Source organism: Euleptes europaea, chromosome 8, assembly GCF_029931775.1.
Source record: "Euleptes europaea isolate rEulEur1 chromosome 8, rEulEur1.hap1, whole genome shotgun sequence".
In the NCBI taxonomy this organism is placed as follows: Eukaryota; Metazoa; Chordata; class Lepidosauria; order Squamata; family Sphaerodactylidae; genus Euleptes; species Euleptes europaea.
Window position 1 is genome coordinate 25,564,185 of NC_079319.1, and position 25,865 is coordinate 25,590,049.

The window sequence follows — 25,865 nt, forward strand, 5'->3', positions numbered from 1 at the left end:
CACTATATGGGGCCTCTGAGATTTGTTAACATATCTGAAACAAGAAGCTCCTATTTTTAGAGCTATCAGTCTGGAAATATTTCCTTTCATAAATGACAGAAACAGTACAAACACATTTTAAAAATCCCAAACATTCCCATTCCATTAAATATGTTTTGGGCCTTGATTTATTTATTTTTATTTACTTTACTTATACCCTGCCTTTCTCCCCAAAGGGAACCCAAAACAGCTTACATAATTCTCCTCTCCTCCGTTTTATCTTCACAACATCCCTGTGATGTAGGTTAGGCTGAGAGTGTGTGACTGGCCCAAGGTCACCCAGCAAGTGGGGATTTGAACCGGGGTCTTCCTGATCCTAGTCCAACACTTTAACCACTACATCTCACTAGCTTGCACATTTCCAATCATGCATAGTATGGCATGTGATAAACAGAGCTATTGTTATTTTTGAGTTGGGCAACCTCTAAGACTATTTCAGTGATCATGCTGGCATACCATCTGTTCAATACATACTGATGTGCAACCATGGCATGGCAGAATCCATTTCAGTCTATGCTTCTGTAACAGTTTGCTTCTATCCAATTTAAATTTGGTGCCAAGGAATACCAGAATCATTATGCAGAAGAAGGCAACGGCAAACTACCTCGGTTATTCTCTTGCCTTGAAAACCCTACCGGGTTGCCATAAGTCAGCTGCGACTTGACAGCACTTTGCACACATTAAAAATAAATGAGATGTTGCAGGCATCATCCTTTAGTGTATTTACATTCACGCCTGTGTTGCTTTCACTCAAGTTATTCCGGAGGACAAGGGAGCCCTGGCTAAACTGGTGGAAGCTGTGAAGACCAACTTCAATGAGTGATACGATGAGATCCGTCGACATTGGGGTGGCAACGTCCTGGGGCCCAAGTCAGTGGCTCACATTGCTAAGCTTGAAAAAGCCAAGGCTAAAGAATTGAAGGAGAGGAGAAGGAGAAAAAGAAGCGTTGGTTTTTATATGCCGACTTTCTCTACCACTTAAGGGAGAATCAAACCGGCTTACAATCATCTTCCCTTCCCATCCCCACAACAGACACCCTGTGAGCTAGGTGGGGCTGAGAGAGCTCTAACAGAGCTGTGACTAGCCCAGGTTCACCCAGCTGGCTTCATGTGTAGGAGTGGGGAAACAAACGCAGTTCACCAGATTAGCCTCTGCTGCTCATGTGGAGGAGTTTGGAATCCAACTCGGCTCTCCAGATCAGAGTCCACCGCTCCAAACTACTGCTCTTAACCACAACACCACAGGTAGATGTATCAGATTTGCCTCAAGTTTTTCTGTACATAAAAATATTTAAAAATTTAAAAAAAAAGTTTAAGGACATAAACTTCCATTGCAAGATTATTTTATTTGGACAGGACTGTTGGACTCTCTCCCTTCCAATAAGTAATACAAAATGAAGAGGAAGAAGTAAGATTTCCGTATCACCTAAATTATTGGCATTTTAGTAAAGGTTTTCCTTTCACGTCTATGGATGAAAAGAACATGAAATATTAATACAACATCTACACCGATTCATGTACATATATGATATGTTTATAGTCAGTTGTATTCTATCATGTGTGTTTCTTTTTCTCAACTCTTATGGTTATTTTTCAATAAAGGGGGAACTGATACCAAAGCCCATTCTTATTTACAGTGCCAGTGGCTGCTTGAATATTTTCTGGCTATTTGACAATTCTGTGTAATTACAGCTTCAGGCATTGCATTTCATACCCATGATGGTGCACGGATTTTCTCTTCAGATTTGTTTAAAAGTATTTGGAATCACTCCTGTAGCAACACATTTCACAACCCCCCAGTCTTTCAATGCTGAACATAGAGAGGTATTACAGTACCTGTTATGATAGCAGAACCATCTTCGATACCTTTACTTTTTTGCCGTTTTGTAGCTTTCCCTGCCCAATCTTACTCCCATTTCTTTACTCCCTCTCCAGTCTCACCTGCTAGGTCAGTGGTCTTCAGCCCATGGGTTGGGGCCCTCAGGTGGGTCAGGGAGCCCCACCTGCTGGGTTGCAAGAAGGCCCTGTAGAGCCACCTTTTTTTGCTGCTTTTTGGAAGGACCTACTGCCAGTACACATCTATAGCGAGCAAGGGCATCACACACCCTGCTGCTCTTGGCACACACAAGAGAAGCAGGCAAGACAGTAACACGAGGCTAGGAGTAGCAGAGAAGATTCCTTCTTATCATAGTCAGGGCTCCTCCTGTTTCTTTCACATTACTGTGATGTCCAGGGGGACTCTTAGTGGCTCTGGGGCCCTGAGCAAAAGTTCAGGATGGGGCCCCAGAATCATTGCCATTCCACCGCTACTCCCCTGCCTGGGCCAAGCAAGGAGGGGCCCTCAGCCCATGTAGAATGGGTGGGAGCCAGAGTCACTGCTGCTCTTCTTCTCCCCCCCTCCTTTGGTGTGGGCCTCAGGTGGTCCCCTCTCAGCATGGATCCCGGGGCAGTGGTCCCTGTTGTCCATGGGCTGCCCCTTCTGATGTCACATGACTGTGATATCTAGGGTTGCCAGGTCCCTCTTCACCACTGGTGGGAGGTTTTTGGGGCGGAGCCTAAGGAGGGCGGGGTTTGGGGAGGGACTTCAATGCCATAGAGTCCAATTGCCAAAGTGGCCATTTTCTTCAGGTGAACTGATCTCTACCGGCTGGAGATCAGTTGTAATAGCAGGAGATCTCCAGCCATCACCTGGAAGTTGCCAACCCTAGTGATATCATGTTACTTATTATCATGTGCTTGCAACTCTGTGGGTCGGGTTGCCAACCTCTAGGTAGTAGCTGGAGATCTCCTGCTATTACAGTTGATCTCCAGCCGATAGAGATTAGTTCCCCTGGAGAAAATGGCCACTTTGGCAATTGGACTCCATGGCATTGAAGTCCCTCCCCTCCCCAAACCCCGCCCTCCTCAGGCTCCGCCCCAAAAACCTCCTGCCGGAGGCGAAGAGGGACCTGGCAACCCTATCTGTGTTGCCCCCGAGGTTAAATGGGGGTCCCAGAACCTGGAAAGATTAAACATCACTGTGCCAGATTATGCAGGATATAAATTTGCTCCCCAATAAAAGGGTGGACAACAAGAGATAAATGCCAGAAGATAAGCTTCTGGCAGTCTTCTCTGTCTCCTTGTTGCAGGATTCTTAGAGAAACGGAAATATTCTCTGGGTTGTTTTGAGTCAGCGTGGTGCAGTGGTTAGAGCGTCAGACTAGAATCTTGGAGACCCAAGTCTGACTCCCCACCCTGCCATTGAAGCTTGCTAGATGGCCTTGGGCCAGTCACACACTCTGAGCATAACCTACTTCACAGGGTTGTTGTGTGGATAAAATGTGGAGTATGCAGCAAGCTGTTTTGGGTCTCCACTGGGGAAAGGTGGGGATACGTAAAACAAAACAAAATGTTATGGAGTGTTGCCAATTTTTTCTTAAAAAGACAGTTCCATAGAACTATGATGGGGGATTAGAAACTCAAGTTTGCTGACTCTATCTGTCCGCCCCCATCCCAATGTTATGGGGAAGAGATCCTTTAACACTGACAAATTTAGCATTGGGGTTTGACAGCTGCGTCTTCATAAAACCAATAGCCGTATTAAGCAGTAATTTACCTATAATACTGCAGCTGAGGGGTTTTTTTTAGCTTGCTCCCACTACTTTCTCACTATAACAATACAGGGATTAACTCATCACATAGTTAGAAAACTACATAACCCAACATGCAATCCTTCCACACACAGTGTCGCGAAGCACGACGGGTAAGAAAAACCTTTCCCTTACAGGCGCTTAGGCGCCCCGCCTCTTAGTCACATGATATTTCGTGACGCAACGGGACTAGAGAAGCTTGACGCACCCGGCCTGTAGCAACTTTCTCTTCCGTCTTGTCGGGGGGGGGGGGAAGGAGGCTCCGATTGGCTTTTGGAACGACCAACGACAGCTTCTCCTTCTCCATTATCAACCAATAGCATGATAGGGAGGGCGGTCCCTGCACGGTAGCAGGTTAGTTCTTGTGTCTTAGCGTGGAAGTCCGGGAGAAGACAGAGGGGAAGTCATTCCCTGTTAAAGGGCCAGCAGAAGTGGAAGAAAGTTGTTCCGAGTTTCTTGCGGCGGGGGGTGGGGTGGGGTTTTTTGGCTAGGTCCTGTCAGGGTGATAAAACACACCTTGGCCTGCTGGGGGGCAAAATATCTCGGCAGTCGCCGGCCGCAGGATGGAGCAGGCAGCGCCTAAAAGGTAATGACTGAGCGCCTCGCGAGAGTGGGAGACGGGGGGGGGGCGAGGTTTATTTGGGGCATGGGGGGGGGAGGCTGGCCTAGGCCGCACCTCGCCGCCTCCTTCGAGGGTCCTGCTGCGTCCTCCTGGGGTCTGGGGAGGTTCCTTGGTACCAGCTGTCGCCCCTTTCTGTCCCTCTCGCTGACTTGGGGAAGGGGGGGAGCAGCCCTTCTTGTAACCCAGTTTCTTCCTCCCTCGCCTCATAGTGAAGTGAGATTGGTTTGTGTGTGTAAATATAGCCTTGTAACAGATTTCTGTCTGTCTGTCTGTCTATCTTTGTAAATATCTATCTATCTAGATTTGTAAATATCTATCTATATCTATATATATTTACAAATCTGTTATATATATAACAGATTTGTAAATATCTATCTATCTATATCTATATATATTTACAAATCTGTTAGATATTTACAAATCTGTTATATATCTATCTATCTATCTATATCTATATAACAGATTTGTTTGTATGTGTGTGTGTGTACACACACACACACACACACACACACACACACATTTGTAAATATAGCCTCAAAAGCACTTGAGAGAGAGACTTTATTTATTTAGGTCAGGGGTGGGGAACCTTTTTTCTGCCAAGGGGCATTTGGATATTTATGACATCATTCGCGGGCCACACAAAATTATCAACTTAAAAATTAGCCTGCTATATTTGGTCAAACATTTAGCCAAGAGGCACCACCGGAGATGGCTTGAAGTGTCTGCCGCGTAGAGCGACTTGCTTTTGAGCTCTGCCGGGCCCAAGAGATTCAGGCAGGGCAGCATCCTTCTGAGCTGGAGATAAGCCAGGACCCACGAAGGGCCAGACCAAATGATTTCGCGGGCCTTATACGGCCCCCGGGCCTGACGTTCCCCACCCCTGATTTAGGTATTCCTACTCCACTTTCCTTCCCAATGGGGCCCCAGAGTGGCATGCAACATTCTTGCTTCCTCTACTCACAGCCACCCTGAGAGGTAGGTTAGGCCGAGAGAGCGTCACTGTTCAAAGGTCCCTTACAACGCTTAAGGGCAAAATGGGGATTTGGACCTGCGTCTCCCAGATGCTAGTCTGACATTCTCACCTCCACGCCCTAATGGCAACTATCACCCCTCGTGTCAAGCGCGTTGCAAGGTGCACCTCCCATCTGTCAAATGGTGCATGCCTGAGACCATAGGGCCAATGCGATGCAGCCCTCTGGGAAGTCCTTGAGTTCCAGTCCATTCTCTGCTTGTCTATGAAGCTCCTTGTGTGAACTCTTCCTCGGCCTAATCTACCGCATAGGGTTGTTGTGAGAATAAAATGAAGCGGGGGAGATTTTGTACACTGCCTGAGCTTCTTGCAGAGATGGACTGGGAGGCCAAAATCGCCTTGGGAAAGGACACACTCTCACTATCACACTTCCTTCCCCTGAAGGACCGATACAGAACCAGCTGAAGAGAAAGGAGGTGCCGCCATGTTCCGCCTTGCTGGCTGCACGGCAACTGGGCTCAGAGTCTGAAGTCTGGGGATGTTGTGCCCATGTTTCTACTTGCAGGGCGAAGCAGGGAATTTGATACAGAGGCTGCAAAATCCTAGTCTGCCATTCTGACCACTGCCATGCCTGTGTTCCTCCTTGCTGGCGAGCCAGAACACCTCCATGCCTGTGGTCCTCTTTATGGGCCAAACCTGGCCCCTGGCGATGCTAGGTACTGCTGTGCTCATCTGTGGGGATGAGTGGGACTCAGGGCAGCAACCCACTGGAATTTTTCCTGGTAAAGTAAATGGTCGGTCTTCCTTGGCTCCTTGGATGAAGGAAGATTTAACAGGAAACTAGAGGTATCTTGTAGACTTCTATTCTACCATAAGCTTCCAGGAGTGAGGACTCCTTCAAGTGTTGCTAGAGTTTTGATGTAACATGGCTGTGCCTCTGGAATTATCTTGGAGGGGAGTGCGATGCATTGTAACAGCGATGAAAAATGATGTCCTTGTTCTCTGGGATCCATCCCCTGTTACTTGCATATATGTAGAGCAGAGGCTAAAATCCACCCACAATACTGTTTAACTGCGGTCACACATGTGGATGTTAAGAGAGAACAGATTTGTAGTGTAGGAACAGTAGCCTCCCCCCCCCATATTTGGTGATTTTGAGTACGTGTCCGTGGTGTATTTCTCCCCTTGTAATGCCCCACACATAGTCCCATCTGTGGTTCAATGATAGGGGTGAAGAAGAAACTCTCTCATGCATATCTATGCAGCCACCCACTTCAGACCTCCCTGCTGGTCCCTTCTGTGCGGCAGAGGGAATGTTTCATTTTCCTGACTCCCCTTCACCCCTGTTGATGCTCTTGAGGGAGATCGCCTGAAACATCTGACCTCTGCTTCCTTGAACTGGTGTGGGAATGGGGCTTGGGTAATTTGCCGTTGCTTGGCTTCCCTGAATTACCAAGTATGTAGATAAAAACGATCTGTGTCAGGGGATGATGCTGGAGTTTACTTAAGTAAGCACTGGATATACGAGAAGGGAGTTCACTTGTAGGATACTAATAATGCTATCCTAAGAATACTTTTGTTGGAGTAAGCCCCATTGAATAGACCTCGGTAGGGTTTGGAGTAGACCAGTTTAGGATTGCTCGCTGAAAGGGAATTTAGCAAAAATGAGAGAGAGAGAGAGTAAAGTTTACAACACATGGACAGCTGTCTACACATGTCCAAAAGATTGTAGGAAAGAGAGAGAAAACCAACTCTAATCATTAACTGTGTTACTATGAGAAGAACAGAATGTACATAAATATTCTGTCCCCTCGTCTTTGTGTTTATTCCTTAGGTTGAGTAGATAATGTGGCATATCTTGGGCTTCCGTATTCAGCAAGCATATTGGAAGCATGATTGAAACTTGTGCTGTTGCTGAACTTCCTTACCCTGTACTGCAAGAGTGTCTTGAACACTTTGATCAGGATAGTTACCCACTTTTGCTGTTCGTGGGTGACAGACTTTTGGTTTATATTTTAAGGGGCCACATAGCTGATTTAAAACTTGCTGGTTTTTAAGTCTTGAATGCTATTAGCCCTGGTTGTGTATGTTCCAGGGATCTGGCCTTGAAACTGATCTGTATTCAGACACATCATGTTCTTTTCACATTTTGTGATAGTGCCTAAAACTTGCTGGGAAATTAAGCCACCAAGTTCTTCAGAGTGGAGTTTGTTTTCTACAGATAGTGATCAGTCTTCCCCTCCCCCTAAAATTTTCTCATCTTGAGATGCTTTTAGGGGCCTGGTGTTGATTTCCCCCTTAAATATCCTACTTTTTTCTTCTCAGAATATTTGGGTGGGTTTAAAAAAATCCCGTTAGGTTGTAATGTAAGCTCCAGAACCGCTATTGCAGTTACTCTGTTTTTTTAAAATGCATGATACGTTAACTGTGTGTGTACATTATTTACTGCCCTGCACCCTTCATTCCATTGAAACAAGTAGAACTACGAGAATATTTGAGGTTTTATGACTGCAGTGGGATTACTTGAGGGAGTGAATAGAAGCTACATCATGCTATGAGATGGTCCCCCTCATCTGCATTGCAAAATGGGAGAATAGTAAGTACATATACAGAGGTAGCAAACCTCTGAATATTAGTGCTAGGAGGCAGCATCAGGGGAAGGCCTTGGCCTCTTTGCCATGTTCGTTGGGCCTCCAGCCCAACTGGTTGTCTGCTGTATGAAACAGTATCTTGGTTTAGATGGACCATTGGTTCTGCAGGACCCTTCTTATGTGAACTTTGAGGCTTCTTGGATGTCTCATACCTAACTTTTAAAGGTGCTGATGTGCAGAGCAAGAATTTGGAAGCTCTCATACAGGATGCCTGTAGCCTCTTGCCTTTAAAATTGACTTCATGGGAGCACAGCAGCAGTGTCTTGCCCAGGCATTGAAAACAGATTCTGAATGAAACACTAAGAATTCTTAGCTCAGATTAAATTCCACCTTCCTTCAACAGAGTGCTCAACTAACTCAGTTGTTTCTGCCCTTTCTTTTAATTTGATTGGCTTTGTGAAGGGTTGGATTGCATTTGATACCATCTTAAGGGATACATTATTGTAAAGGAAAGTACAGTTGAGGTTACATTACGACTTTTATTTTTTGATTTTAGGTTCAGTTTGCATTGCATAGAAACATAGTGAAACAGAAAACAAGTGACGACAAAACCCCCCATGTTGTAGTAATCAACCTGAAGATGCTGGATATGAGCCAGTTTAGTTTCAGTTTGAGCACATAACTTAGAGGGTCCAAATCAGTGTAAGTGAAGTGAGTCTGTACATGCTGTTTAATGTTTGCTTGCTTGTATCTGGTAACATTTGGAACTCCAATACAGAAATTTATCTAAGTGGAATTACACAATTCTAAGCTTGTTAACCTCAGTGGATTTTGAAGGGTGTAATTCTGCTGTAGAGAGCCCCATTGCGCAGAGTGGTAGGCTGCAGTACTGCAGTCAAAAGCTCTGCTCACGATCAGAGTTCGAAGTCGGTTTCAGGTAGCCGGCTCAAATTTGACTCAACCTTCCATCCTTCCGAGGTCGGTAAAATGAGTACCCAGTTTGCTGGGGATAAAGTGTAGATGTCTGGGGAAGGTACTGGCAAACCACCCCGTAAACATAGTCTGCCTAGTAAACATCAGGATGTGATGTCACCTCATAGGTCAGTAATGACCCGGTGCTTGCACAGGGGACTACCTTTAATTCCGCTGAAGATGGTGCCATAAGAATCATTGGGCAAGTTTATATTACCAAATTACAGAGAAATAGGCTTAGTTAACTGAGGCCTTGTGGGTGAACTCTGCAAATGGAAATTCACACAATAGAATACTAAGTACAAACAAAAAATCCTTCTATGTTAAAAAAAAAAGTACATGTTGAAGAATAGGATTTCAGCTTTTTCCTGTTCTCGTCATGCTGGTTTCTACCTATAGGATTTTTTAAACTGAGGAGGCGTTTCATCATGTGTGCAATCCAGATATAAATGTATTGTCTCAGCGCAAACTAGTAGGCCATCGCTTAAGTAAGAACACATGTCTGTGATCTCTGTACATTTTGCTCCTGAAGTGAAAGCCGGTGGGCTGGGATTGCCATATAGTTTTGGGATTGGATCCAGACTAAACTTCCCACGAAGAGAAATTTCCACTGATTTCCCCTTCATTCTGAAGACCTTCCTGAGAATTTTCTATCTTCCAGGAGTGGCATTTCATGGAGATCAGTGGGCGGGGGGTGGGGGTGGGGGTGGGAGGCAGCAAAGTTCCATTGCATTGATGGAAAATGTAGTCTGGATCCAGCCCTCTTACCTGCACTGAAGTAGCAGACCTGTGTCAGGCCTACAGTTGGTGTCTCACATGGTTGAGAGAACAATTCTCAGCAAGTATACGTGGAACTAAGCCAGCGTGGTGTAATGGTTAAGAGGGGTGGTTTGGAGCGGTGGGCTCTAATTTGGAGAACCGGGTTTGATTCCCCACTCCTCCATGTGAGCGGCAGAGGCTAATCTGGTGAACTGGGTTGGTTTCCCCACTCCTACACATGAAGCCAGCTGGGTGACCTTGGGCTAGTCACAGCTCTCTTAGAGCTCTCTCAGCCCCACCTACCTCACAGGATCTGTTGTGGGGAAGGGAAAGTGATTGTAAGCCAGTTTGATTCTTCCTTAAGTAGTAGAGAAAGTCGACATATAAAAACCAACTCTTCTTCTTCGTTCCATTGTATTCAGTGGGACTTACTCCCAAGAAAGTATTGTCAGGGTTGCAGCCTGACTATTCCCTCATTCTGCCCGCCCTAGTTCTAGTGTAGAAAACCAGATGCCAGGAAGGAGGCTTTGGGGGATCTCTGGTTGCAATAGAAAAAAAATTATGTGATTTGCAGGGAGGTAGAGTAACAGCTGCATGCTTAAAAGTAAGCCTTCCTGGTACGATGTACTGTGATGGCTGGTGCTGCTGTGGTTGTTCAGGCATCTCTCCGACATCTCCTTGGCTGTCTAATGTCAAGTTGGGCCTGCCATCGTTGGCACCAGTGTTGCAGGAGGGAAGAACCAGGGCAATAGGGTGAATCTCAGGTCATCTTCCAGAAGCAGAGGGGCTCCCTGGAAGCTGCATTTTGAGGAGCAGTGCAGGCTTCTTCAGGAAGGGGGAGGCGGGGACGATCCCTTCTGGGAGTGGGTTTCCTCTGGTGATCCTTGGGATCCAAACCTGTTTTTTTTTTAATGTAATTAGGGTAAGTATGCTAGCTTTTTTCAAAAGTACAGTTGTATATTCTGCTTATTTTATATAAGTTTATTCTTTAGATTTCTATACTCTCTTTCGAGGTGCAGGATTTCAACATTTCAGGATGGTGAGGTGCTCTAGGATTGGGGTGACAAAGTAATGGGGAGAGAGGAGGTTATGGAGGTGACTGTCAGGATAGGTGAATGTTGTTAATGCAGGAAGGACATGGAGAAGAGAGACCTTTACAATCCAATACATATTCTAGGCAATGAAGTCTTACTGTCCGTGTTACAGAAGAAAGTGCAAATGCTGCTTCAAAAGAACAGTATCCAGTGAAAATAGCCTTAGGAGAAAGAATTTGTTGTGCAGGCTTTTAAAGTCTTGTGGTCTGGTAGTGCAGTCTGGTGGTTTCAGTTTACTGTTCAGCAGTTGTTTATATGGATGGAAGCTTTTCTTTGTCCCTTTGAGGGCTGAAAACTTTATTTTTTCAAAAAAGAAAACGAAAGCAGAAATTCCTAATATGCCTTCACTCTGTACTAGAGATGAAGTTTATACTTGTTCAACAGCCTTGGGTAGAAGAATACAAATATGGAGTATGCGTTCTGAAATTTTTTGTTGTGCTGGTATTGCAGGAGAAGGCCCTGGTGCAGATGTTCCATATACAATTAAATAAAAGAAAAATAAATATATAAAAATAAAAAACCCTGATAATTTAAAATTAGATACTGGTTCTACTGTTACACTTTCTTTGTCCTCTAAATAAAGTTTTTAATAATGTCTTTTAATGGGAATTAAACTGTCAGTCCCTATGAAAAGCAATGCAATAGGGAGGGAAAGTGAATTTGGGAACTTTGTAAATGTTCCTCTTGCAGTACAGTGTTCATAAGAACAGTTGTGAACAAGAGGTGTTTTTTTTTTTTTTGTAATTCATATGTCCCCCTGCCCCAGCTGCCACAAACTTGGATTTTTTTTTGGGGTGGGGGAGGGAAGCTATAATTCCCCACTTCTGTAGACATGAGAACTGCCTACGATTTCCATATATAATCTTTCCCTATGTTTTTAAATTAAGGAAGCTGTTTGTTTTTACATGTGGCTATAAATATTCAAGTGTTCATAAGCAATTTGTTCTCTTACAGGCTAGTTTTCTTAACTCTGTTTTTAGGGTCAGATGCCACTTCTAATTTAGAATGAACTAGGCCTGATAAATCTCTGCAACAAATCATTGTAACAGGCAAAGAGACAACATGGCAATTAATGGAAATTCCCTGGCTTTGTTTAAAAACTAAATACAGTTGTATTCAATACTGACTTTGGCACATGGGACATGCTAAGAACTTGCGTCCCAGTTTACATACTTTCTGGCTAGTTATAATGCATAAGTGTGGCCAAAGCACATTCAAAGGATCAGATGTGCAAAAGGGGAAAAGAACACTGTGAATGGCGTGGGATCGAGTTGTAAGAAGTGGTATAACATGAAACTGATTTCTTGGCCGCCAGCCTTTGGGCAAGTCATACATTTTTGTACGATTGACAGAAAAATGGTGTTTCAGTACTGCAGTAGGCCCTTTCATACAACCCATGTCTGTACACTCTGTACCACAGACATGGCTATATAACAATCATAATATGGTGTTCAGCCAGCCAGCATGGTGTAGTGGTTAAGAACAGTGGTTTGGAGCGGTGGAGTCTGATCTGGAGAACCGGGTTTGATTCCCCACTCCTCCACATGAGCGGCGTAGGCTAATCTGGTGTACTGGGTTTGTTTCCCCACTCCTCCACATGACGCCAGCTGGGTGACCTTGGGCTAGTCACACTCTCTCAGCCCCACCCACCTCACAGGGTGGGGAGGGGGAGGGAAGGTGTTTGTAAGCTGGTTTGATTCCCCCTTAAGTGGCAGAGAAAGTCGGCATATATATATATATATATATATATATATATATATATATATATATATATATATATAAAAACCAACTCTTCTTCTTCTTCTGTTCTGAAGCTTTATTGCTGGTTTCCAGGAGTAATGAGCTTCAGAATTTCTGCTGCTATCCACACACTCGTGTAGGCATATAAACTGGCTATACATTTTTGTTGACTGTTACCCTTCTAGGCACGTGGTGACTCGGGTAACTATTTGCCATAAAACATGGAGACCTGTCAAGGACTTGCCCAGGTCAGCGAAATGAGTCTGTGGCAGATACAAGATTTCAGCCCAGGTGTCCTACATTGTTTGGGGGTGCTTTATATGTAACATTAAAAAAACCTTGTGAAATCTTTTATGTATTTATGTAGACTTCCTCAATCTGAAGGAACATTATACTTGGCTACTTTCAGGTATTCAGAAGAGTAGGGGTCCCCAACATAGTACCCATGGGTGCCATAGTCCTGACTGCTACCTTTCTTAGTACTCACCAAGTATTTTTAGAAAGTGGGTGGAACCACTTGGGGCTTTTCCTTATCAAGGCTTCTGATTGGCCAATGGAGATCTGATTGATTTTTGCAGATTAAAATGAAGTTGTTTTCAGTAGCAGCTACTGCCCACAGTATTGGTTTTATTTTCTCCCTTTGGTTTTTAAATTATTGTTCTTTCCCCTGCAGTTGGGCTCCCTCTGTGTGGTTGGCTCCTCCTCCTGTGGCAGCTGCTTTGTGGTTGTTCCCACCATCTTGTGCCAGAATTCCAAAGTTGCCACCAGGCTCAAAAAGGTTAGGGGCCCCTGTAGTAGAGCAATCCTAAACAGAGTTACATACTTGCTTGCAAACAAGAATTTATACAGGCTCCTTGGGATCCACTGCTGCAGCTCCCACGACAAATGTAAACTTGGTGGCAACCATGCTTTCCTGCTGTGATGTGGCCATCAGTATCTGTCCACTGGAACACAGTGTCAGAGTTTTCCATTTCCTTATAAAGCTTGGTGTACTGGTTAAGAGTGGTGGACTCTGATCTGGAGAACTGGGTTTGATTCCCCCCTCCTCCACATGAGCGGCGGAGTCTAATCTGGTGAACTGGATTTGTTTCCCCACTCCTACACATGAAACCAGCTGGATGACCTTGGGCTAGTCACACTCTCTCAGCCTCACCTACCTCACAGGGTCTCTGTTGTGGGGAGGGGAAGGGAAGGAGATTGTAAGCCGGTTTGATTCTTCCTTAAGTGGTAGAGAAAGTTGACTTATAAAAACCAACTCTTCTTCTTCTTGTTTATTGCACATGTAAGATGTGTTGAAATACAATAGTCATTTAAGAAAGCACAAATTAAACAAAAAGTACTAGTCTTTCTGTACCACTTCAACATTCTTGTGGAGGAGGAATGCCAGAGGGTAGAAGCACTTTCTCTGTTTTCTCCATCTGTTGTTGGGATTTTGCTAAGAGGACATGGAAGGAAAACCACACCCTGCATCTTATCTTACCCTTGGACAATATCAGTGTAGAGAAAAGGCTTGCCACACCTAAGGAAATGGTCCTGCATTTTTTGTGGCGGTGGTTTGCTTATGTTATTGGGGTGGGGGTTGGGGAGAAGCTGCTGTTTCCTCCCTCCCTTCAGCAAAATGCAATTTGCAGCTGCAGTTCAAATCTAAAAGAAAAAGCTTCTACTTGTAGAAGCAAGATAACATGGTTACTTACATTAAGCTATTCAGCAGAGCAATCCTAAACTGTTAGTTTTTCTAACTCCATTGAACTCTGCGGAACTCCTGCTTTGAATAGCTGCACTCATGGGGCAGAAGCTTAGGGTTGGATCCAGTGCGAAATTTCCTCCTGTGCTGGAGCACTTGAGAAAGCGGAAATGCAAGAAAACGGTAGCCACTAGGACTAAACATTCCATCCCCACTGGCGTTTTCACTTCTGCAAACTAGGCACTGTGAGAAAGATATATGGAGAAGAGAGCTAGATGGTGCACAAGATTTTCTGTAAGCGGAACTGCACTAAATCAATTTCTGTTCTTGCTTGTGCCTTTTTGGACCCAAGCCATAGTCCCCTCTCCCCAAGCAGTAAGAAATGGGGCAGAGTTGCCCATATTACTTACACCTTTATTGATTGTGCAAGGATGCAGTACAACATTTTAGCCTCATAACAACTCTGTGAAGGAGATTAGATTGAATGTTATTCATGGGGTAGATGTTAGTATCACAACTGTGTGAGAGTGCAACCTGGGTTTCCCGCATTCCAGTCTGATTCTGTAGCTATTGCAGAATCCACAATAAGCTGTTATTAAGAGGAGAATTGAAGTACAGCTTAAATTCAAAATGGAAGCAGGTGTAGACCTATATTTAGCCAACAAACACTTTTACTTTAGGGAGAGCTGCATATTTCAAGCAATTATTGAGAGGAGTAGTGCGCTTCTTCCAGCTTGTTGATTGCAGCCATGGGAAGCAAACAATACCGTGTAGTGTATGAGGAGAAATACTCGTACTGCAAGGGAAAATTGTAGCTTGCTTAGCCAGCAGTGACTTGGAGAGCTCTTCAGCTTGAAGTGATACCATGGTGGGCATAGCCTGCCTTCTCTCTCTTTTTGCCATATCTTCTACCACAACATGCTGTGATAATAGCACGTTCTTCTGTGGAAAGGTCTTCTTGTCAAAATTGGGTTCTGCTGCGTCAAACTCAGTCTTAGACCTGTGTAGTCCCTCCTCCCCCCAAATGTGCACAGTGTGTATGCCTTGCAAGGAGACCTCAGGACAGTTTTCCGGTGGTTGATTCTGAGAAACATTTCACTTCCTGATTCCATGAGAGAGCCTCCCACATAGCAAGCAAATATTTGGCCAGAGCCTTAGTGGTGTACATATATGGAAGGGAAGTGATATCAGTGGGACAGCTTGTTGTGCTCTGTTGGCTTCTACTTTGACAGACATTTCTCCTCATTTACTGAAATTTCTTTTAATGTGTGGGCAGTACTACTCTGCTTGAACATGCCAGTTTGTAAGGTTGACTGTGGATGCTCTATCAATAAAACACAAAGGCCCTGTTTTGTGTTTGTACTTTTAAAACCATCGTACAGTATGTATACACATGTATATTGACATTGAAACACCAGCTTGCAAGTTTCTGGAGACGAGTCCTTGTTTGAAAAAGTATGTGATGTACCGGAGCCTGGGCTGGCTTACTACACTGTTGAATGAATGGCATCTAACGGGGGCATTTGGCCCATTGGTCTGTTATACCAACAATGAACAGGTCAGGATTTAAACTTTCAGGCTTGGATCCTGTGAGTCCCTTCTGCTAAGTTCAATCATATGATGCTCCTCTGCTAAGTCTTCCTTCAATGGGGGACGATTTAGAGCGGTTCCTCAGTGGAACAGGCTTCCTTGGGAGGTGGTAAGCTCTCCTTCCCTGGAGGTTTTTAAGAGGAGGTTAGATGGCCATCTATCAGCAGTGCTGATTCCATGACCTTAAGTGGGTGATGAGAGGGAGGGCATCTTGGCCATCTTCTGAGCATGGAGTAGGGGTCACTGGGGGTGTGTGGGGGGGAGGTATGAATTTCCTGCATTGTGCAGGGGGTTGGACTGGATGACCCTGGTAGTCCCTTCCAACTCTATGATTCTATTATTCTATTTTATGATTCTATGATTATTCTGGATGGGTAAGTCATAGGGACCCTTTCTGTCTTGAAGGATGCCTTTTTCTGCTGGAGGGGAGTCATAGGGTTGGATCTAGCCTGCTTTTTCACTCAACCTAACCTCATTCTCCTCTTTATTCCACTCCCTGGTGCCTTTTGTCCTTGCGTAGGCTTTTGGGCGGGTCAGAGGGGGACCCGCTTCCCCCTTTAAGCACCAGCAGAAAATCTGGTAGAATCCAGCACTCTATGGGTGAAAACGCACGGTCACTTTATCCTCCTTTAATCCCTGTTTCAGCCAGGATTCAACCAGGATCGAACGCATGCGTTTCGCCGAACGGGCGTTCGATCCTGGCTAAAACAGGGATTAAAGGAGGATAAAGTGACCATGCGTTTTCGCCCAAATAGATTTAATCCCCTAATGGCAATTAAGCTCCACCTTCTAACATTCTGACCTGTTGGCCAGTCATTTTACACAATTGGTTGTGTTCTCTGTTTGATTGGAAGTAAGATGGCAAGGTACTCTTAGAGCAAGATCAGTCTTCCTTCCAGCCTTGAAAATTTTATAAGGTTTTAATGAGAATGTTAGAACCTTCAGGTATCGGGTTACTAAGCAGAGACCTCCAAATCAATAGAGGGCATTGTGGTTCTTCATATTAGTCTCTCTCTTTCTTAAAAAAAAAACACACACACACACACACACACACCTTCTTTGCCAAGACTAAGTCATAACTGTCCAGTTTGTCAGCAGGAGCACATGTTGTGCAAGAAGGCATCATACGATTGGCATGCACTGGCTTGCTGATGGGAATGCAGCATGAAGCCACAGGAATATAACTGCAAGCAAATCCAAAAATTTTATTGTTCATAGTGTTTTCAAGTCTGATGACTGTTTTGATTGGATCTTGTTTTAAAACTGGCCCCTCTCTGTACCATTTGTGTCCCCCTCCTCTTCCGGTTTGCAGCCCTTAATATAAATGTATCAGCCTGATGAATGTACCCTTCAAGCATCTGATGAAGGGGGGCCCTGCTTGGCAAAAGCTTATGGCAGAATAAATTTTATTAGTCTCTAAGGTGCTGCTGGACTCCTGTTTTATTTCACAAAAGCTACTAAGCCAGAAAATTGTTTATTACCCTACCTGTTTTTGTATACTGACTTTAGTCATTCATGGCACATGAATGCACACGGGGCACAACCCCCCCCCCCATTGTCCCAGTTTTCATACCATTCCATGCTTGATTGCTTGAGTGGCTATTTTCTTGGCAACTAGGCAACTTCTTCGTTAATAGGTCTGTTAAGGATTAGAAATGGAAATAGATTACAACAGTGTATGTGGGGGGCATTCATTTTTGTGCAACACTTTTGTTTACCTACCTGATGCCACCAGCACTTTGTGCCTTCCTCTGTTAACTTTTTCCTTAATCAAAGCATAGTTCTGTTTGTACCATTGGTGGTGGTGGTTTTTTTAAACTGTCTTGCAAGTTAGATAATCTCAGTTCTGTTCTTTCACCGCTTAAAATTCTGTAGTCTTACTGATGTCAGTGGAACTAAATGATCATCAGATGTTGCTCTGATGGTCCTTCCTACTTTATTTTACCCCTTATTGCCCAATAAAATCAAAGAGTGTACAGAAAAGTTAATTACAGTTTTTAACCTTGTTAACTCAAATTACTAATTGTCAAATGTTTCTATTAGCAAGCTGAAAAAGCTGAGTGAAGACAGCTTGACTAAACAGCCTGAAGAAGTCTTTGATGTCTTGGAGAAGCTTGGCGAAGGGTATGTCCAATCTGTGTATGGCAGGGCGGGTGGGGCAACTGGGAAGACTCCAAACAAATATCAGACCAATGCAGACTGATCTTGAACATAGGTAGAGTTCTTATTTGAGCAAGTGCCCACAGCCAAGTAAGGCAGAGAGATCTTGGGCTGAGAGATAAACTGGAAGTTAAACACAACTGTTGCAGAAGGCCTAACAATCTTTTAAAAAATACAGAAACAACTTTGGGAAGGTGCCCTTTTGGATGATGGTGACAGGAAAGCTTAATTCTTTCCCTGTCAGCTATTTTTTAAAACTCCAGGTTGCATTCCCCTGCTTTGTTCTGGATACATGTTTTCCCTCTGCGGTCATCTCTGCTGCATTCAGGGCCAAAGGTGTCCCACTGGCCCCGTCTCTCTTTCCTTTGGAGCTCCAGCAGTATAGGTTAACTAACATTTTCACAGCAAGTGATGCTGCCCCCTATGTGCTGCTGAGGCCCACTGAGCTGGCAACAATTTCCTGCGCGGCTGTTGCTTCCACACAAGAAAAACCACAGGTAGTACTTGATGTGTGGTGAGTGCATCTTTGCCTGTTGATCACCAGTGTTCATTGGAGGGAAGGCAAAACCATAAGTATTTTCTTCTTTAAGCATGTACTACTTGAATTGTTCTTGTAAATATGCTAGTGTGCCAGCATGGTGCAGTGATTAAGAGTGGTGGACTCTAATCTGGTGAACCGGGTTTGATTCCCCGCTCCTACACATGAAGCAAGCTGGGTGGCCTTGGTCTAGTCTACAGTTCTCTCTGAACTTTCTCAGCCCCACCTACCTCACAAGGTGTCTGTTGTGAGGAAGGGAAGGGAGGGTGGCTATAAGCAGCTTTGAGACCCCTTAAAGTTAGAGAAAAAGCAGGATATAAAAAGCAACTCATCTTACAAAGCAAAGTTGGAGCCTGATTTTGCTAGGTGTTATACAGTAAAAAAAAAAACCTTACGATTCAATTTGATTAATTTCTTAAGCATAGGAAATATTATTGAAAATCAGTGTGCTGCATGTAGATACATAAAGTCTTGGTTAACTGCTTCAATTAAGAGGTAAGAATGTGCAGAAATGGCACTTCAGCTGTGTAATAGGTGACTAGATTCCTGTTGCTATATTTTTAGGCATAAGCAAGATGAGCATAAGAGGTGGGCCTGCCCTTTGTCCCCGACTGCACAGTTAATCTTAAAATTGCCTGCTTCAGACGTCTCAGTCCTTCTTGATAAAGTGGGCTGCTTTGCTAAACCTAGTGACTGGTAGCAGTTTTCTTCGAACAAATAAGTCTGCATTGTATTACCCAGCCAGATGTCACATATGGCGGTGTAAGAAAAGAGTAGTAGTAGCTTTTGTGATATTTAGCAATTCAAGTGAAAGTCTTCAGAAGTCATGAAGTAAAAAACGAAGACATTTCTGAACAGCAAAGGAGAACATGATTCCTCCTGTTCTGGTAACTTGATTATTTTTGATTCATTTAAATAGTTATAACCCATTTACTCATTTGAAAGTAGTTCAGTCATTTGGAAGGAAATTACATTGAATGATGGCATGTACTTCTAAGTATCTTTAGGAAGGAGGTGTGGCATGACTTAAGTTGGGGAGAAAAGGCCCCAAAGCTGCAGCCTAACAGGAAGCAGAACAGTAAGTGCTGTATTCCTGTTCCATTCATTTACTCATGTGTCCTATGAGAAATCAAAGGAATTTTGCAAAACAAGAAACTGGTAAATATAGAATTACTAGGCAAATCCTGCAAAGTTAGAATTACTAGGCAAATCCTGCAAAGTTATAAAATATTATGCCGTGGGAGGTGTATGTAAATTAGACGTGTTCAACAAGAGAACTCAGGTTAGCCCCACGAAAATGGAAATCCAAATCCACGTCTGTAAATTAAATTGTACATGTGAGTAGACTCTCTGGTGACACCTATTGGTGTGTGGTCAGAAGTGTAATTATTAGGTCGTAAGAAAGTTTACACAAGTTAGGAATGAAAAAAATCTGCTTGTTTTGTTCCCACGCTGAAGATAGAGTGGTCTCTTGGTGAGATTTTTTTAGAATGGTATTTAAGCCCCTCTCATGGCAACAATTAGTCTTGGAAAAACCAAAGGTACAATAGGTTTGAGAAACAGATTTTCCTAATCTTGGGAGCTGTAGAGCAATGTCCCTTAAATAATTTCTTGGAGGAATATGGGTCTCCAAAGAAGTTTTCCATAAGGATGTATCTCCTGGGGAAAATCTTTCAAGAAGATATTTCTTATGATGTTGGTAAACGCACGGATGGAAGAACTACAATGAAATCAATACACTGAGAGCTAAATAGGTACTTATAATTCATAAAGCACATGAGGAAACTTTCTCTTAAATTATTGTTCCCAAACATTATAAACAATAACCAACTCTCAATAGTTTTATCTGAATGTTGAAAATTATTCTTCTGGGCCTTTCAATAATATGTTAATTTAATTAATACAGTGTATTCCACACAGGGTGTAACCCTCTGAGGGATACTTTTACTATGTTGGTTGCAGTAAGTGTAGCTGCTGCTTAGATATGAATTAACCTTTAGTGATACTGGTTTTAATGGACATGATACTGTTGTTATTCTTCTTCTTGCTGGCAGGAGCCTCAGACTGTATTCTCTTTCCTCCCCCTTCCCTAGGTCTTATGGCAGCGTTTTCAAAGCAATACACAAGGAATCTGGGCAGGTTGTGGCAATTAAGCAAGTCCCTGTTGAATCAGACCTGCAGGAAATAATTAAAGAAATTTCTATAATGCAACAATGTGACAGGTATGCACCACATTTATTTGGAGTATTGTGTCACTTTTTTGGAAATCTCTACAAGCCTTTCTTCAATAGTATACATATTTTTAATTATTGCAAGCTGAAATTGAAAGCGACTTTTCAAAGTCTTTGCAGTTTAAAGTGTGAAAATGTACATGTTGTTGAGTTACAGCCTCGCTCTTCTTTTATCCTCCCATACCCCCCTGCCTACTAGCTATGTCATCTATATATTGTGGTCTGCTGTGCCTTGTTTGTAGTATTTGTGATGTAAGGACTGGCATGGGGTTGCCATCCTGATTCTGAAGCTAGCCTATGTGAGATTGTCATGCATACAGAGAGGGGCGGGGTGGCTGTCAGTGCCTCGGGGCTGGAGACCGAATGTTCATTGCAGATGAATTTCTCTTTCCTGAGAAACTGGGAATATGGCTGTAGTAATTCTGAGCTGTGTGGAAACAGTGCTTCACATAAATGTTCTTTGTGTTTCTAATCCAATCTGTCTAATGGTTCTGGGCAAATAGCATATACTGGTGAAGCTTCCAGGGCCTCTCTCTTTTCATCCTTTTCTCCTTCTCCCAGATTTCTGTTAGTTAACGAGGGAGGGGAGGGGCTTGTTACATGTCAGCTGGGCAAACGATGGTTTCTACACAGCACAAGTTTACATGTGAACCAGGCAGTGTCAAATTCTGGTTTTCCTTACAGACAGGAAGGGCAGGAGGGGATTTGAGAACATGAGGGGAAGGGGAGGAGGGGTGCAATACGTGTTTCTGAGGTTTGTTCACATATCACCAAACTGTAGTTTAGCATTTACTTCAAAACTTAGCATGTGTAGGAGCCTTCTGTGTGGTTCTTTGTGGGTCTATTGATTGCCCACAGTATCCCCAATTGCAAGTGAAGTGCAAGTGCTTAAGAGGGGCTTCCTTCCATGGCCAAGATGGGCAGTGACAGATAGGTGCTGAAAAAAGACGAGGGTGTTCCCTTTGTAAAATGTTTGTGTGTGGGGTTTCCCCCCCACTTTTTAAGGTTTCTTCCGTATCAGTGAAGATCTTTATGGACACATTACAGATGTCTAGAAACACACACACAGTAGTAAAAGTAGGACTAACAGAAACTAAATTAGGTTTTGCAAGAATGTTGCTCGGCTCTAAAGGTGGGAATAGCACATAATGCTTTGGCAGGCATTTAATCATTCCTTTTTATGGTAGCTTGTTAATCTTTACCGTAAGTTCTTCAGGAGTTGTTGTGGCGATTGTCCCAAAATATTGTTTCCTTGGAATAGAAAGGTTTAAAGTTCATCATATATCTCGGATAAGGATGAAACAGAATTTATGATAGCCATCCCTTCAAGAAATTGGTATATGTACAGTGGGAGTTTAATGCTTGTTGAACAGTACTTGAGATGTGCTGTTGATTGATGCTAATAATCAATATAATATTGATGCTAAGATTTGTTCTTAACTCATTAGTGGAGGACAAAGTTAGCACTGAAACTTGGAAAAGGAGATAGTTGAAGTAGAGAGAAAGGAAGCCTTAAATTCTTGTGTGTGTGTTTTAAGACCCTGCTTATATATGTGGTGGTGGCACCAGGGGCTAAACATATCCCATCCTTGGAGATAAAGTTTACCATGAATGCTGCCTTGAGTAGTTAAATACCGCTCTTGTGAGGGCGTTTTGGACACTGCTGCCATGATTCATTGTGAGAGTAAACATAGTGAGGAAGCAGCTTTTTGGGGTGGATCCCCTCCTGATTAGGACCGTTGCATGTAAAAATGGGCTTGTCCACGAGTTTCCCCTGGGATTGCATGCTCCATGTTAAATAAATGGTTGACACTGTCAGTTTCGTCTTGTCCAAAAATGAGAATGTAATACCATTCACTGGAACCAACCATGTGTACACCAAAAATTGTGCAAGCTTGCGAGCTCACCAGAGCTTTTCTGGATGTTACAAAATGTAAAAATGACAGGAAGCACAATTTTTTAGGCTGTGCTCTTTAGGTCTGATCTTACAGGCATCTTCAGTGAGATGCAAGTGGGCAGTTGGCTTCACTTAATTGCTCAGGCACAGAGTTACATCACGGGCTCTGGGAAGCCACATTCAGTTGTGTAATTCTCTGTATTGGGGAGAAAAGAGGAGCAAGTTCTCAAAGCAAGCGGTACAGAACAAACCAAAACAGAGGACCATGAGGAACTAATTGTGTTGCCAGTGTCAAAACAAACAATGCAGCATGCATGACTGATACTAACGACACTCTGGCTAACTTCTCATTTTATCATCAGGTTCATGGGAAATTTTCAGGTGAGAAACACTCCAACATGTAATAAAAACAGGACAGGAAGCAGTTATATCTTAATATAAATCCATTGTCTAAAATGCTTACTACTGCTGCTTGGACACATGAAGCTGTCTTACACTAAATTAGCCTGCATAGTCAATCAAAGTCAGTATTGTCTACTCAGACTGGCAGTGGCTCTCCAGGGTCTCAGGTGGAGGTCTTCCATGTCAACTCCTAACTGATCTTTTAACTGGAGATGCCAGGGATTGAACCTGGGGCCTTCTGCATGCCAGGCAGATGTTCTACTATTGAGCCATGGCTTGTTCTTACCTCATTCCTAATGTCCTTACAAAGAAAAAATTGATCCCGGACTCTCATGAATCTGAACATACCAAAGGAGAATTTACTCAGAGTCTCGCTATTTGGCAATTGTAATTTTCCATTCATGCTGCACTGTTAATTCCTTGGGGGGGGTCCACTGTTCTATACCTTTCATTGGACCAACATAAACAATACAAAGCAGAGATCAAGCCAAAGTCCTTTTATTCAGGCTTGATATTCAGCGGGGGGGACGGGGGGAGGGAGGAAGAGTGATGAAAAAGAGCAGGATTTACCGGCTGTTCGTCAGATAAGTACAGGTTCTCGAGTGGAGCCAGTGATACTTTGACTTTTGAAATGCTTGTCCAACTCTTAAATGCTTGCTCTTCAGAGTCTTGTGCTATACCATTTCTAACTTGAAATGTACTGCAGATCAATGGTGCTGGGACAGATTTTGGGAACTTCTCTTGTTTGTCTTCATTCATTTGATTATGTAGTGTGAAAGGGAGGTTTTTAAAAATGAGTATACAGGATAGGGTGAATACCGGTAAGTGGATGAGGGCTTTTTATAATTGGATTATAGGTGAAGGTAAAGGTCCCCTGTGCAAGCACCAGGTCATTCCTGACCCATGGGGCGGCATCACAGCCCGACGTTTCCTAGGCAGACTTTGTTTACGGGGTGGTTTGCCAGTGCCTTCCCTGGTTGTCTTCCCTTTACCCCCAGCAAGCTTCACTGTTGAAGATACAGGGCAGATTCCTTCTCCTGAACAGAGATTTTGGAGAGGGGAAAATGAGGAACAGAGGCAAATAGTGGTAACAAGGCAGAAAGTCCTAGAACGTCTAGACAAACTGCAAACTAACAAGTCACAGGGACCAGACGGTATTCATCCTAGAGTTCTTCAAGAACTCAAATGGGAAATTGCTGAATGTCTAACAAAGATATGTAATCTGTCCCTTTGATCAGCCTCTGTACCAGAGGACTGGAGAATGGCCAATGTAACACCCATTTATAAAAAAGGTTCCAGGGGGGACCCAGGAAATTACAGGCCAGTTAGCTTAATGTCTGTTCCGAGTAAATTAGTGGAAAGCATTATTAAAGATAGAATTGTCAAGCATATAGAAGGGCAAGGTCTGCTGGGCAAAACCCAACATGGCTTCTGTAAGGGTAGGTCCTGTCTCACTAACCTATTTTTTGAAAGCGCCAATAAGCATGTGGACAGGAATGAGCCTGTGGATATTGTGTATTTGGATTTCCAAAAAGCTTTTGACAAAGTCTCCCACCAAAGACTGCTAAGCAAACTTCATAGTCACGGGATAAGAGGACAAGTCCTCTTATGGATTGAGAGCTGGCTGAAAAATAGGAAGCAGAGAGTAGGATTCAATGGTCAGTTCTCCCAATGGTGGGATGTGAGCAGTGGGGTGCCTCAGGGATCTGTGTTGGGACCGGTGCTTTACAACCTGTTCATCAGTGACCTGGAGTTGGGGTTAAACAGTAAAGTAGCCAAGTATGCAGATGACACCAAATTATTTAGGGTGGTTAAAACAAAATCGGATTTTGAAGAGCTCCAGAAGGATCTCTGCATACTGGAAGAATGGGCATTAAAATGGCAAATGAGATTCAATGTGAGTAAGTGTAAAGTGATGCATATTGGGACAAAAAATCCCAACTTCACATATACACATGGGATCTGTGCTGGCAGCAACAGACCAAGAAAGAGATCTTGGGGTGGTAGTGGATAGCTCAATGAAGATACCAACCCAGTGTGCAGCTTCTGTAAAAAAGGCAAATTCCATGCTGGCCATAATTAGATGAGGAATAGAGAATAAAACTGCTGATATCATACTGCCCTTGTACAAATCTATGGTGAGACCATACTTGGAATACTGTGTACAGTTCTGGTCACCACACCTCAGAAAGGATATTACAGAGCTTGAGAAGGTGCAGAAAAGAGCAACCAAAATGATTAGGGGACTAGAGCAACTGTCCTATGGGGAGCAGTTAAGACTCTTAGGGCTGTTTAGCTTGGAAAGACGGCGGCTGAGGGGAGACATGATAGAGGTCTATAAAATTATGCATGGTTTGGAGAGAGTGGACAGGGAGATGTTTTTCTCCCTCTCCCATAATACTAGAACGCGGGGTCATCTGCTGAAGCTGGAGGATGACAGATTCAAAACAGATAAAAGGAAGTATTTTTTTCACACAATGCATAGTTAAATTGTGGAACTCCCTGCCCCCGGATGTGGTGATGGCTGCCAGCTTGGAGGACTTTAAGAGGGGAGTGGACATATTCATGGAGGAGAGGGGTATTCATGGCTATTAGTTGGAATGGATACTAGTCATGCTGCATGCCTATTCTCTCTAGTATCAGAGGAGCATGCCTATTATTTTGGGTGCGGGGGAACACAGGCAGGATGGTGCTGCTGCACTCGTCTTGTTTGTGGCTTCCTAGAGGCACCTGGTTGGCCACTGTGTGAACAGACTGCTGGACTTGATGGGCCTTGGTCTGATCCAGCAGGGCCTTTCTTATGTTCTGATGACTCATTTTACCAACCTTGGAAGGATGGAAGGCTGAGTCAACCTTGAGCCAGCTACCTGAAACCAACTTCCGTTGGGGTCAAACTCAGGTTGTGAGCAGAGCTTGGACTGCAGTACTGCAGTTTACCACTCTGCGC

The 25,865-nt window shown here is 43.7% G+C and overlaps 1 protein-coding gene across 1 annotated transcript in view; it reads left to right on the plus strand.

Annotated features, from left to right (window-relative positions):
* The first annotated feature begins 4,210 nt into the window (after positions 1–4,210).
* The window catches only part of STK3 (serine/threonine kinase 3), a 138,759-nt gene continuing 117,104 nt past the window's right edge, over positions 4,211–25,865 (plus strand). Inside the window, exons 1-3 of the mRNA XM_056854248.1 lie at positions 4,211–4,254; positions 17,734–17,814; positions 20,482–20,610. Of these exons, the coding sequence (XP_056710226.1) occupies positions 4,232–4,254; positions 17,734–17,814; positions 20,482–20,610 (233 nt within the window). The 5' untranslated portion in view covers positions 4,211–4,231. The remainder of the gene's footprint in view (positions 4,255–17,733; positions 17,815–20,481; positions 20,611–25,865) is intronic.